We start from the raw sequence: 14775 nt of genomic DNA on the forward strand, positions 1-14775 counted from the left end.
TTCTTAGACCCATTATTGTTTGGGAGTTCATTGTTTAATTTCCATGTTTTTGTGAATTTCCCTTTTTTTTTTTTTCGTACAGTTGATTTCTAATTTCTTTTTATTGTAGTGAAAAATATATCTTGAGTTATTTCTAGCCTTTTAGATTTACTGAGGTTTTTTTTTTTTAATGGCCTAGTATAATATCTATCCTGGAGACTGTTCCCTGTTCCTTGAGAAGAATATATATTCTGTTGTTGGGTGGAGGGTTTTATAGTTGTTTGTAAGGTCTAATTTTAGTGTTGTTGTTGAAGCTTTATTTTATCTCATTAAATGAGGGTTTGTTTTATCTGTAATTGAAAGTGGTGTATTGGATTCTCCAAATTTGATTGTTGAGGTGTGTATTTCTTCTTTCATTTCTGTCAGTTTTTGCTTCATGTATTTTGATGATCTGTTATTAGATGTGTTTATGTTTGTAACTGTTATCTTCTGATGTGCTGATATTTTTATCATGATGTTATACCCTTCTGTGTCTCTAGTAAACTCTTTTTGTTGTAAAGTCTGTTTTGTATGATATTATTAATATCATAGCCATTTCAACTTTCTTGTGGTTGCTGGGTTTTTTTTTTGTTTTTTTTTTGACTGGGAAAATAACTTTATTTTGTTTGAGGCAGTGGGCAAGGGACCAGTCTCAGAACTTCTGGAACCACTTCATGGTTCCGGCAGCCTTGGTGGCCTTGAGCATGTTGAAGCACACAGTCTTGCTCAGCACTCACCCACTGTGACAATGTCGCTGATCTGGACGTCCCTGAAGCAGGGGGAAAGGTGCAGGGACATGTTCTTATGGTGCTTCTCAAAGTGGTTGTAGTGAAGGTAGTCTCGGCAGATGACAGTTGTCCTCTGCATCTTCATTTCTGTCACCACACCAGATAGGATCTGCCCTCCAATGGAGACATTACCAGTAAAAAGGCATTTTTTGTCAATGTAGGTGCCTCGATGCCTCATTTGGAGTCTTGAAGCCCAGTCCAATGTTCTTGTAGTATGGAGGGAGCTTTTCTTTGCCAGTTTCCCCAGGCAGAACCCTCTTCTTATTTGAAAGATGGTCGGTTGCTTTTGGTTCCCATGTTCATCTTCCAGGTTGCCTGAAAAAAGGCCCCGTTTTTCTAAATGCCCTCAGTTGCTCAGTCGTGTCCCTCTGTCTGCGGCCCCATGGACTGTAACCTGCCAGGCTCCTCTGTCCGTGGAATTTTCCAGGCAAGAATATTGGAGTGCTGGAATGGGTGGCCATTTCCTTCTCCAGGGAATCTTCCCAACCCAGGGATCCAACTGTGTCTCTTGTGTCTCCTGCTTTGGCAGGCAGATTCTTTACCACTCTGTCACCTGGGAACTCCTTCCCACCCCTTTAAAAAAACATAGACAGTTGGAAATCTATTTTTTAAAAATATTTATTTATTTGGCTGCACCAGGTCTTAGTTGCATCATGTGGGATTTTTGATCTTTGTTGTGGCATGTGAGTTCTCTAGTTGTGGCACTCGGGATCTTTAGTAGTGGCATGCCAACTACACAGTACTGCTTCCCCATTTAAATAGATTTCACAACTCTGCTTGGTTGCCTGGCCCTTGGTATCAAGCCATTCTGTCTCTCTTTTTTAAAAAATTATTTTTATTTATTTTTGGCTGTGCTGGGTCTTTGTTGCTGCATGGTCTTTTTTTCTAGTTCCATGTGTGGGCTTCTCATTGCAGTGGCTTTTCTTGTTGTGGTTGCTATCCAACCATCTCATCCTCTGTTGTCTCCTTCTCCTCCTGCCTTCAATCTTTACCAGCATCAGGGTCTTTTCCAATGAGTTGGCTCTTTGCATCAGATGACCAAAGTATTGGAGTTTCAGCTTCAACATCAGTCCTTCCAATGAATATTCACGACTGATTTCCTTTAGGATGGACTGGTTGGATCTCCTTGCAGTCCAAGGGACTCTCAAGAGTCTTCTCCAACACTACAGTTCAAAAGCATCAATTCTTTGACGCTCAGCTTTCTTTATAGTCCAACTCTCACATCCATACATGACCACTGGAAAAACCATAGTTTTGACTAGATGGACCTTTGTTGACAAAGTAATGTCTCTGCTTTTTAACATAATGTCTAGGTTGGTCATAGCTTTTCTTCCACGGAGCAAGCATCTTTTAATTTCATGGCTGCAGTCACCATCTGCAGTGATTTTGGAGCCCCCCAAAATAAAGTCAGCCACTGTTTCCACTGTTTCCCCATGTATTTGCCATGAAGTGATGGAACCGGATACCATGATCTTAGTTTTTTGAATGTTAAGCTTTAAGCCAACTTTTTCACTCTCTTCTTTCACTTTGAACAAGAGGCATTAGGTGATTGGTTAGGGCACTATAGGGTGACTACTGGGGTGGGCATTTTTACCTCATTTGGAGTCAGGAAGCTTGTTGGTGATGATTGGGGGGGACTTTGGCAATGGTTACAATTGGGTTTAGTCAGTTCTGGAGGTGGCCTTGGTTCTGGGCTCTGTGTCTGTGGCCTTGGTGCAAGGTGTCACAGCTCTGACCTTGGGGCAGGACTCTACATTCCCCCCACCTCTTTATCTATGGATCAAATCTTTGGCCCTGTAGTACCCTGCTCATGTCTAACTGACTGACTATCCCCATCTTGGGTCATGAGGACCCAGGTCATTGGGGAAAGGGGCAAAGACTGCTCTCTGGCTTCGTTAGACTGGACAGGGGCCCCGGGGGGTCTTGGGTCCCAGGGACATTGTGGGTCCTGGGTCTCAATGCCCACTCTCTTTCAGGGTACCTTTATGGAGGGAGATGAAAGTCCACAAAATGACATAGCGGTTTGTTCTAGCATGTGTCAACTGGCTGGTATCCTTATAGTAACAGCATCTGGAAATTTATTTGTTGTATTCTGAAAGAAATAAACTTAACAAGAAGGTTAAAGATGACCTGAAGATTAATAGAGGTAGAAAAGCTGCCAAGGGGCCCAGAAGAGGGGCTAGCCAAGAGAACCAGGACCATACATACATCTATGATGTTAGTGTTTCTTTAGGTATGAGAAGATGCAAGAACTGGGGCTCATGAAAATACTTCCCTGAAAACATCTAACTATCTGAAGTCCTGTCCTGCCCATTTTTCCCAGAGCACAGAGTGCCTCATTCCTGATCTTTACCTTGAACTCCTTTCAAGGGGTATTGAAGGTTGGCAACTGCAGCAACCCTGATTTAATCTGTGTAGAGGCAGATGGCAAGTGCTATTTTCTGGTTGGCAAAGCCCCTATGGCCATAAATTTGACCATTATTTAGAGGCATTTTACAGCCATTTTATAACTGTTTAGAAATACTCATTCCCAGGTCTGGAGATTTTTCTGATTGGCCACTTAATGTGCTGTTCCTGGACTAGGCAATTCTGGACCATATCTGCCTTAGTAGTAGTCCCTTATAGTACAGGAAAATATTCCTTCTTGTTGCTTATTCCCATATTCTAAAATTATATCTTTAGAATCATTGATCTCATATGGAACTATACATCATCATTTTATCAGAGGCTCAGTCACCCATTTAGTAGTGTAAGAGACAACAACTTGCTGAAACAGGCAATATAGAAAACAAACAATATAGCTAATAATAATAGTAAGGTCACAAGTAAGAACTGAAGAACTTTTACTAGGCACAGCCCAGTGTATACTTAGATTCCTGACTTTGTTAAATGACTATCGCCTGTTGTTAATCTTCTGGTTGTAGATCATGGAGCATCTGATCATTATGCAAAGACTGATTATGAAGCTAGGTTTCAGAAAAAAACTTATAATGTCCTTTATTAACTCAGTTAAATATTGTAACGATACAACATAACAGCAAGGAATTATCTCAGAAGTGAGTTTTAGGAAACACATATCTTAATTAATAAAACTAGAATTTAATATTTAGTGAAACATATTTTTTCTAAAATTTTCCCCATTTTTATTAAACACAGACAAGACTAATTTGCTTTTAAAATAAATTTGGTCGATTGGCTATAGATGCCATAGACCTAGATGAATTTTTTTCCCTCTAGAGTTTCCCAAAACCCTCTAGAGGTTTTGAGACTTCTGTATATTTCAGGAGACAGTCTTTTATTTACCTGATAAGACTATTCAGAACCCAAGTGTCTCCAATTTCTGGAGGGACAAGTTAGAGAAAAGAAAAATGTTTTAATTTTGCCCACAGGTATAAATTACCAAATTGTTTTAAACCATAAGTAGCTTGAGGAGAAGAGCTTCTTTATATCTGAAAGTGAAGATTAGAAGCCAGTAATGTATCAGACAAAAACTCATGAAAATTTTAATCATATGTGGCAGTTTATTTAATCCCTTGTAATTAATCTTCATTCTATTGTCCTTGCCTGATGATTGAGGTTGATTGTAACAGTGATAGTTTTAAGAAGTTTGTGAAGTTTTTGTTAAGGCTTGTATGATTGTCCCATGAAGTGGGTGCCTTGATCACTGGAGATGGTAGAAAGTATACTCTAAGTGAAAGACACACTTTTAATCTTTTTTTTTCCTTTGTGAAGGCGTTAACCCTGCAGCCAGGAAAGGCTTTAACCCATCAAATAAAAAATGAAGTTTGTCTGGGAGCCAGAAAGCCAAGCGGCTGTCTTGGATTTCCCAGAGCCCTGACTGTTTTATTACAGCTATTGTTTACCCATTTTAAATTCCCTGATTTACAAGTAGGCTGTTGCCATGTTACAAGGACATCAGGATGGTAAAAGTCTGACAATGAGGGGTTAATTTTTTGTAGAAGCAGAATGAAATTTATCTTCATAGATCATTTTGAAATAATATTTATTCATTTTTATCAAAGTAACAAAAGGTTTTAAAAACAAATATAAATCATTTAAAGGCAAAGAAATTCACACAGTCTTGTTATCAAAAGTCACATTCATTCCAAAAAAACTGTGTTCTCTTAATAAAAAGAGAAAACCAAATAAATTCCAGTTTGGTACCAGCTTATATTCACTGTGAAACAATAGTTATTCACTTAGCCAAAGTAACAATCAGTTCAGTTCAGTTCAGTCACTCAACCGTGTCCAACTCTTTGCAACCCCATGAACCGCAGCATGCCAGGCCTCCCTGTCCATCACCAACTCCTGGAGTCCACCCAAACTCATGTCCATTGAGTCTTTGATGCCATCCAGCCATCTCATCCTTTGTCATCCCCTTCTACTCCTGCCCCCAATCTTTCCCAGCATCAGGGTCTTTTCAAATGAGTCAGGTGGCCAAAGTACTGGAGTTTCAGCTTCAACATCAGTCCTTCCAATGAACACCCAGGACTGATTTCCTTTAGGATGGACTGGTTGGATCTCCTTGCAGTCCAAGGGACTCTCAAGAGTCTTCTCCAACTTCTCCAACAGTTCAAAAGCATCAATTCTTCAGCGCTTAGCTTTCTTTATAGTCCAACTCTCACATCCACACATGACTACTGGAAAAACCATAGCCTTGACTAGACAGACCTTTGTTGACAAAGTAATGTCTCTGCTTTTTGATACGCTGTCTAGGTTGGTCATAACTTTCCTTCCAAGGAGTAAACGTCTTTTAATTTCATGGCTGCAGTCACCATCTGCAGTGATTTTGGAGCCCCCAAAAATAAAGTCTGACACTGTTTCCACTGTTTCCCCATCTATTTCCCATGAAGTGATGAGACCAGATGCCATGATCTTCGTTTCTGAATGTTGAGCTTTAAGCCAACTTTTTCACTCTCCTCTCTCACTTTCATCAGGAGGCTTTTTAGTTTTTCACTTTCTGCCATAAGGGTGGTGTCATCTGCATATCTGCTATTGCTGCTGCTAATCTGAGGTTATCAATATTTCTCCTGGCAATCTTGATTCCAGCTTGTGCTTCTTCCAGCCCAGCGTTTCTCATGATGTACTCTGCATATAAGTTAAATAAGCAGGCTGACAATATACATCCTTGACGTACTCCTTTTCCTATTTGGAACCAGTCTGTTGTTCCATGTCCAGTTCTAGCTGTTGCTTCCTGACCTGCATATAGGTTTCTCAAGAAGCAGGTCAGGTGGTCTGGTATTCCCATCTCTTTCAGAATTTTCCACAGATTTTTGTGATCCACACAGTCAAAGGTTTTGGCATAGTCAATAAAGGAGAAATAAAAGATTTCAAAGGCAGTTCAACATCTCAGGAAAACTTGTACTATCCACAAAACTCTTCTCAGGATCCACTTTCCATAAAACATTTTTTCACTTTCTGTATTTATCACTTTATTTGTCCATTCAGAGAACAGCCACCTGTAAGTCAGACTTACTTCCTTTTGCCTTAATAAAATGTAATTCCACTCCTTATACCTTTTTAATAAAAGCACATGTCCTACTTTCCTTAAGCAACCATGAACTGTCCTTTATTTCACCAGTCTATAGATCAGGAAACATAAATCACCTAAAGCTCTTATCTCATTTGCATTTTCTTTCCTTAAAAGTTTTTTCATATCAAGACTTTCCTTGTTGACAAATTTGCAATAGATATACTAAGATCTTATTTAGTTTATATTAAATCTAGGCATAATAAAAGTATTATACTTAATGTTGATGATTCTTAGATATGTCCATATTAATTAGATTAACAAACAAACATTAATATTGATACCAGGTATTAATTTAATATTGAATATTTCCCAGTTCATGTGAACCTGAAATTCATTCAGTTTAATTTATCTTGTATTCAGAATTGTTTGTTTTGTAAGCATTACTTTTCTTTAAGCCAATTAACTTAGAGCTTATTTACAAATTAATTGTAGCAATATTATCAAAAGACAAGGACACACACTGATACCTACATATCCAGACAGACAGACAGAGATCTCATGTTTGAGATTTTAAATGTCCCTTTGCCTTTTTTTTTTCCTTGGCTTAAAGTTCTACTAATTTGCCCAAGTCTGAAGTTTCAAGTAGAGTGAGCTGTGTATTTAAAGGACATGATAAGAGTTAACTTCAGGCTTTTTCCAAGGTGACTTTCTGTTTTTCCAAGGTAGTATGTATCAATCTCAATCTCCTAATTTATCCCTTCTCCCCTTACTCCCTGGTGACTCTAAGTTTGTTTTCTACCTCTGTAACTCTATTTCTGTTTTATAAATATGTTCATATATACTCTTTTAAAAAATATTCCACATATAAGCAATATCATATGATATGTCTTTCTCTGTCTGACTTCACTCTAGGTCCATCCATGTTGCTGCAAACAGCATTATTTCACTTTTTATGGCCAAGTAATACTCCATTGTATATATGTACCACATCTTTTTTATTCACTCCTCTGTTGATGGACATTTAGGTTGCTTCCATGTCCTGGCTGTTTCATTCTCCTATGACTGAACATTTATTTTCAGTATTTTAAAATTACCAATGAGGGAGTTCCCTGGCAGTCCAGGGGTTAGGACTCAATGCTTCCATTGCAGAGGGCACAGGTTCAATCCCTGGTCAGGGAATTAAGATGCTGCAAGCCATGTGACACAGCCAAAAGAAAACCCCCCAAAATAAAATAAAATCACCAATGGATAAACTTATGTATATGTATTTTTGTATGACTGAAGGCAGATGTTTCTTTAATCTGATTTATAATATCTAAAAAAATTAAGATTCAAATAGATGCTGCTGCTGCTGCGTCGCTTCAGTCGTGTCCGACTCTGTGCGACCCCATAGACGGCAGTCCACCAGGCTCCACCGTCCCTGGGATTCTCCAGGCAAGAACACTGGAGTGGGTTGCCATTTCCTTCTCCAATGCGTGAAAGTGAAAAGTGAAAGGGAAGTCGCTCAGTCGCGACCCCATGGACTGCAGCCCACCAGGCTCCTCCATCCATGGGATTTTCCAGGCAAGAGTACTGGAGTGGGTTGCCATTGCCTTCTCCATCAAATAGATGAGTATTTGTTAATTATAATGGTCAAAAAAAAATAGCTTGCTTGCAATTTCAAGCTGTTCTTCAGTTAAACTGAGATGGAAGCTTTAAAAAAGAGAAGGAAAATTTTATTTCTAAACGGAATCAAGAACACTATCTACGGCGGGCATGGCGGCGTGGAGCCCGGCGGCGGCAGTGCCTCTGCTTTGCGGAACCCGCCGGCTTCCTCTTCTCCACTGGGCCCAGCGCATGTTTGCCTCACAGACCGACGGGGAGCTAAAAGTGACCCAGATTCTCAAAGAAAAGTTTCCTCGAGCTACAGCTATCAAAGTCACTGACATTTCAGGAGGCTGTGGGGCAATGTATGAAATTAAAATTGAATCAGAAGAATTTAAGGAGAATGTCCAGCAGCACCAGATGGTTAATCAGGCACTAAAAGAAGAAATCAAAGGTATGCATGGATTGCGGATATTTACCTCTGTCCCCAAACACTGACCATACTCTGGCTGTGTTGATGCTACTGCTAAAACTTTGGATGAATCTTCCTACCACCGTTCCTCCCTCAGCATATGACAAAAAACTTACCTATTTTGTTCATAGACATTTCCATATTGTAATTATAGAAGAATATGGTATCTATTTAGATATTAAATTAAAGGCAACAGATAAGTAAAAGTTTTTTTATTACAAAAAAAAAAGAACACTATCTAATGGTGTGTATTCCCTATAAATACAAATATTTCTATTTATAAATAAATAGAAATATAGATTTGAAAGAGCCCAATGGTATAATAAATGCTGAGGCCAAAAAATGAAAAAAAGAGAAATGAAAAGAAAAAAGAGAAGATTACATAATGACTAACCAGGTGCTGTATGCATATACTTGAGACTCTTCCAGCATTTTCTTGGATGCTGTGCACATGTGCTTTGGTACTGTTCTCTTTCGCTATAGTTTTACAGGAGTAGATAATTATATAGCCCTACAATTTTCTTTTTTAAAGAAAAGTAAAGAATTATCAGCTTCCTAATTATTGTGGTTTGAGGAAGTCAATAAATAACATTCCTGTTCTTTGGCCAAGATTGGAATGGATTGAAAGATTAGTGTGTTAACCAGGTGAGCTTGCTTATATTTCAATCCTGAATTGGATGAGCTTGCCATGTCATATGTGTGCCTGTGCTAAGTTGCTTCAGTCATGTCTGACTCTTTGTGCAACCCTATGGACTGCAACCCACCAGGCTCCCCTGTTGATGGGATTCACCAGGCAAGAATACGGGAGTGGGTTGCCATGCCCTCCTCCAGGGGATCTTCCTGACCCAAGGATCAAACTTACATCTCTTCTGCATTTGCAGGCAGATTCTTTACCACTAGTGCCACCTGGGAAGCCCTTGCCATGTTATGGGTACATCTTAACAGTCTCAGCTTTTCTTGGTGTGTACAGTAGACATGAGGGATGGTGTGATGTGCTGAAAAGTTATAGCAGAGAAGAGCAGAAAAAATGTGCTTCATGCAGGTGGGCAGATCTGAGAGAGAGTGAGGAAAGGACTGGGAAAAGCAAGTGCGGTTCCTTCTCTGAAACCTATCAGTCATATAAGTCTGTCCTACTCTGGGAGGTGTGAGGAAGGAGGTAGAGAGGGGCCAGGCTTTTTACACTAACTGTAGTATTTCCATGTGGAACATGAGGAGTTGTAAACAAATGATTTTCCTAATGTTAATAAATAACCAACTTTATAAATGACAAGAAGGTCTATGCAGAAATGACAAGAAAAACTTTAGAAAAAAAAAGATCAACACAGAAAGATTAGATCCCTTGATGCAGCAATCATTAAATGGTCTCTAGTGGTTGCTTTTAAAGAAAGCTGAGCGCCGAAGAATTGATGCTTTTGAACTGTGGTGTTGGAGAAGACTCTTGAGAGTCCCTTGGACTGCAAGGAGATCCAACCTGTCCATCCTAAAGGAGATCAGTCCTGAGTGTTCATTGGAAGGACTGATGTTGAAGCTGAAACTCCAATACTTTGGCCATCTGATGCGAAGAGCTGACTCATTTGAAAAGACCCTAATGCTGGGAAAGATTTAAATACACCTGCTTTCTCCCCAGAAGGCAGGTCATAGTTTCCCAGACTCTAGTCTGCCACCCTCCTCATTTGGTGGCAAATCAATACATTTCTGGAGAAGGAAATGGCAACCCACTCCAGTGTTCTTGCCTGGAGAATCCCAGGGATGGCAGAGCCTGGTGGGCTGCCATCTGCGGGATCGCACAGAGTCGGACACGACTGAACTGACTTAGCAGCAGCAGCAGCAGGAGGAGAAGGGGATGACAGAGGATGAGATGGTTGGATGACATCACCAACTCAATGTACATGAGTTTGGGTAGGCTCTGGGAGTTGGTGATGGACAGGGAGGTGCCGGGAGCCACCAAGGGAGATCCCACTCATGACAAAGGTCATGCGGAAGAGACCTGACAGGAAAAGGCGGATCAGGCCTCAAGGGACCCCCTGAATCTGCTCGAGCATCTACCCCCAAAACCAAAATCTGTCTGTCTTACTATTTTGTGCCTTTCACCAGCTCTTCTGACATTAACAGGGGGCTATCCCTGACCACCTTTCTCTGGAAAAACTAAACTTAGGGCTTTAGTTAATAAGTCTCCTGAACATGAAAGGAATATTTCTATTTTAACCCCTCTGTTGGCATTCTAGCTTGCCTGACAGGTTTATCCATACTCTTGCAATTAACACACATGATTGTTCACAACTCCCCAACCTTGAAAGACACAGGAAGCCAAAACATTCTAAAAGTCCTAATGAGCATAGAGTCCTTTAAGGGATGAAAAATTATTAGAATAGATAGTATTGGTAAGGGGCTTCATTATTGGGCCAGTGCTTGCTGCCAAGTGCCCATATCCCTTATCCATTGTGCATCTGGGAGTGCATTGGTTAACATAGTTGGAATGTAAGAAAAACAAGTAGCAGCCTTGGAATTAACCACATCAGACCTTTGAGCTAATTGGTTCTTTCTTTGTTGTGACCCACTGCACCTTTGCTCTGTGAGAATGTAACTTTATTTCGTATTTTCTGAGGCTGGGAGAAATAAAGAAAAAACACTTCAAGGGAAAATAAGTGTTCTGGCTGAATAGCCTTTATCAAAAAAGGGTCATAAAATGTCCACAGGCCTCCAAGGCCAGAAGATAATGTACACAACATTTTTTATGGGAAAGGTGTACAGAAAAAATCCTGGTTTTGATAAAGACAAAACAGATGTAATGTTTGGGCTGACTCTGTATGACTTTGCATCTTTCATTTCCCTCTATGTACAAGTCAAGGTATAAAAGTTCCTTTTGAAAATAGTTATGGACCTCGCTCACCGAAGCTTGGTCTCCCCGTGTCGTTCTTTTTTCCTTTTCCCTCCTTTTCTCTCTCTGTTGTTCTTTCAGGATGACTCCTTGGAACACAGGAGCTTTATTGGCTTTCTGTGTTAATCAAGGAAGATCAAGCCCTGCTCTCCACTTTGCTATCCTTATCGCCTAAGCCGTCATCCTGAGGGTACCCCTGGATCCTGCTGGGGCTGGACCCCGGCAGGGAGGCCTGGCGTGCTAGTCCATGGGTTTGCAAAGATTCAGACATGACTTAGTGACTGAACTGAACTGAACTGAGTGATTGCTTTGTTTGTTTTATAAATATATGGTTTATTTATTTAAAATTATATAGAAGTTGTGAAAATAAAATGAGAACATTACAGATAAATTAAGGTTCTCTTTGTCTGAACACATATTTGGACTTCTAGCTCCCTTTCCAGAAATAGTCTCTATTTTTAGCTTATTATGTATCCACCCACCCTCCCAGGCCTACGAACATACTTTAAAAAATTATTTATTTATTTATGTTATTTTTGGCTGCTCTAGGTCTTTGTTGCTTTGCTCTGACTTTCTCTAGTTGCAACAAGTGGGGGCTGCTCTTCTTGTCATGTGCAGTCTTCTCATAGATGTGGCTTCTTTTATTGCAGAGCACAGGCTCTAGGTGCATGGGCTTTAGTAGTTGCAGCATGCAGGCTCAATAGTTGTGGCTCCTGGGCTCTAGAGCACAGGCTAAGTAGTTGTGGGCTTAGCTGCTCCCTGGCATGTGGGATCTTCCCCGACCAGGGATCAAAATGTGTCTGCTGCATTGGCAGGTGGATTCTTTACCACTGAGCCACAAGGGAAGCCCGCTCGAGTCTTTTTATAACCTAATTGTGGAAATGACATCCCAGCATTTCTCTCATATTATCTGTTTTTTGAAAGAGAGTCATTAAGTGTAGCCCACACTCAAAGGGAAGGAGGAATTCCATAAGAATGTGATTGCCAGGAGGCAGGATGTTTGGGGGCCATCTTAGAGGCTGCATGCCATAGGCTGCCTCTCTTTAGGCTTGCAAGATGGCTGTTAACAACAATTGATAAACATTTTTCTCTGAAGTAAGATGCTTCAAAAGGACATTTCTGGCCCTATGCTGAAACCTTTTCTGATCTCCCCATTTCCAAATTCAATTCAATCAACAAGTTTTGGGTGTTTATTTTTGGCCAGGCTCTTTACTACTTGCTAGGGTTATATGGACCATATCTTCAGAAAGTCCACAAGTCATATTGTCATGGTGTGTATATACATATTAATCTCTGCGTGTTCCTCTTACCTTAACCCCAGCTTCAAGACTTTTCTTTAAATACACCTGCTTTCTCCCTATATGGCAGGTCATAGTTTCCCAGTCTCTAGTCTGCCACCCTCCTCATTTGGTGGCAAATCAATAAATTTCTGGAGAAGGCAATGGCAACCCACTCCAGTACTCTTGCCTGGAAAATCCCATGGATGGAGGAGCCTGATAGGCTGCAGTCCATGGGGTCGCTAAGAGTTGGACACGACTGAGCGACTTCACTTTCAATTTTCCCTTTCATGCATTGGAGAAGGAAATGGCAACCCACTCCAGTGTTCTTGCCTGGAGAATCCCAGGGACGGGGGAGCCTGGTGGGCTGCCATCTATGGGGTCACACAGTCGGACACGGCTGACGTGACTTAGCAGCAGCAGCAGCAGGAACAATACATTTCTTCTTCCTTTATCCTCAAAACCTTGTCCCCATCACTCTCATTTGGTGTGGTGACAAGGACCAAATTTTCAGTAACATATTTATTGACACATTACTATTCAACTACTCTTACGAGCTGTCAAATGTCGATATATATAGTACTCATTTATGAGTCTTATATGTAATATTTTATTATAGAGCATACCATTTTATTCATTCACATCTTATTGTACATTTCCTTTGTTTATATTTTTCACAAGGAAGCGGGCCGGAACATGAACACATCTTCTGCACACTTGTAGACATGAAATTGCTGGGTCATAAAAATTTTAAATTTCACCACAGGTGGCTGTTCTTATTTTATGCTTCTACCTTGCATCTTTAAGAGTCTCCACTTCCCAGAGTCCGTTCTTCTCCTGAAATGGTCAGACTTTAATAACATTTACCATCCGGAGATTGTTTTCATTATCTTATGAACAGATAATTTCAGAGTAACTTAAGTTATACGCAAAAACAGGGCCAGACGAGGCTTGATGTTGCAGAGAAGACTTTCAAGGTTTCACGGTAGGGTTTCGCAGACTCTGTTACTTCTACTCTTTGGTTTCCCTCAAAGTACTAGCAAAGGGTAAAGCAAACGAGCAAACTGCGAGACCACTGGGAGGTGCCCAGTCGACTCTTGGAGATGAAATCTGCCTCCGGTTGATGGCGACCCCCCACCTCACACAGTTGGTATGTCCTGTGGCAGCCTCCCCCGCTCAGTACGGGTTGGTTCCGTCCTTGGACGCCCGCGCATGCGCCCGCCCCGAGAGCCCGTCGCAACCCCGTGGTGTTTCAGGTTCGCGCGCGCTTGCCCGCCTCAGATTCCTGACGTGCTGCGGCCGCTGGCGACCAACAGGACTTGAGAGGAGGGGCTCATCCGCGTGGCGCGGACGGTCGGTGAGTACCAGCCGCTTCGGCACACCTCCAGCCGCCTTTTTCCCGCCTCCTCTTCCCCCTCAGTTGGGGCGCGGCCCACTCTTCTCCGGAGCGGAGCCTCTGACTTGGGGTTAGGACCCTCTTGATGCTGAGGCGGGTCTCTTCGGACGCCAAGGTGGGCGCCTGCTGACAGGACGGCCCTTCGAGACACCAGGGTAGGCCGTTACGACACCGAGGATGGCCCCTCAGGATACTGGACGCCTCTGGACGCCGGGGAGGGCCCTCGGGACGCCGATGGGGCCTCTGGGGACCCCGGATGGTCTTCCTCCCTCGACTGCCGGGCCCGCTCCCCTCAAACCGAGGGTGCGGCCTTCATCCTCCTCGGGTCCCTTTCGGCCCTTCTGGGTCTCCTGCCACCGGCCTCGGTCCCCGCCCACCTCCGGAGGCGTCTTCCTCACGCTGAGCACCCAGGGAGGGGGCTCCGTCTATGCCGCCTTCTTTCGTGGGGCCTCACAGCCGGGACCTCTCGGAATCAGGTCGACTGGGTCCCCCACCCACTTTCTCCTCACGCTCCCTATCTCCTCCAGGCTACTGTTTTCTGTTGGTTAGTGGTCTAGGTTATTTTGCCCAGAAATTAAGATTTTCCTTGGGAATCCTGATCGTCGTGTACCACTTCCCCCTGGCACAGAAGTACTATGTTTCCGTTCTGTAGGATGATAAACAGTGTTTCAAGCCTTGTACACATACACGTTTGTTGAACGTTCACGACAGTCTTATGCCATAGGTACTTGTACCGTCTTTAACTTACGTGTTAGATAACTGAGGATCAAAGACACACATGGTGTAAGCGGTTGAGCTGGTTTTGAATCCAGCCAGCGTGACTCCAGTGTTCTTGTATATAGTCACTGAGTATGAACAAGTGAAAGTCTACTGTCTTTATTTTTTCCTG

General features: G+C 42.0%; 2 protein-coding genes and 1 pseudogene across 6 annotated transcripts in view; 2 read left to right on the forward strand and 1 right to left on the reverse strand.

The window, feature by feature from the left end:
• Positions 1-255: 255 nt before the first annotated feature.
• LOC102415335 lies at positions 256-2667 on the reverse strand (annotated as a pseudogene).
• Positions 2668-8034: 5367 nt separating this feature from the next.
• LOC102411927 (bolA-like protein 3) lies at positions 8035-8564 on the forward strand. Its single transcript, XM_044947778.1, has one exon. The coding sequence runs from the start codon at positions 8035-8037 to the stop codon at positions 8359-8361; it is 327 nt and encodes a 108-aa protein (XP_044803713.1). The 3' UTR covers positions 8362-8564.
• Positions 8565-13661: 5097 nt separating this feature from the next.
• Positions 13662-14775, forward strand: part of UIMC1 (ubiquitin interaction motif containing 1) — a 139130-nt gene continuing 138016 nt past the window's right edge. The window contains exon 1 of one of the 5 annotated variants that reach the window (XM_006076329.3): positions 13662-13847. The gene's annotated coding sequence lies outside the window, so the exon portion shown is untranslated. Of the gene's footprint in view, positions 13848-13869; positions 14042-14775 lie in introns of those variants that run through there. The other 4 variants (XM_006076325.3, XM_025292967.2, XM_025292964.2 and 1 more) reach the window with 4 other exon arrangements.

Source organism: Bubalus bubalis, chromosome 9, assembly GCF_019923935.1.
Source record: "Bubalus bubalis isolate 160015118507 breed Murrah chromosome 9, NDDB_SH_1, whole genome shotgun sequence".
Classification (NCBI taxonomy): domain Eukaryota; kingdom Metazoa; phylum Chordata; class Mammalia; order Artiodactyla; family Bovidae; genus Bubalus; species Bubalus bubalis.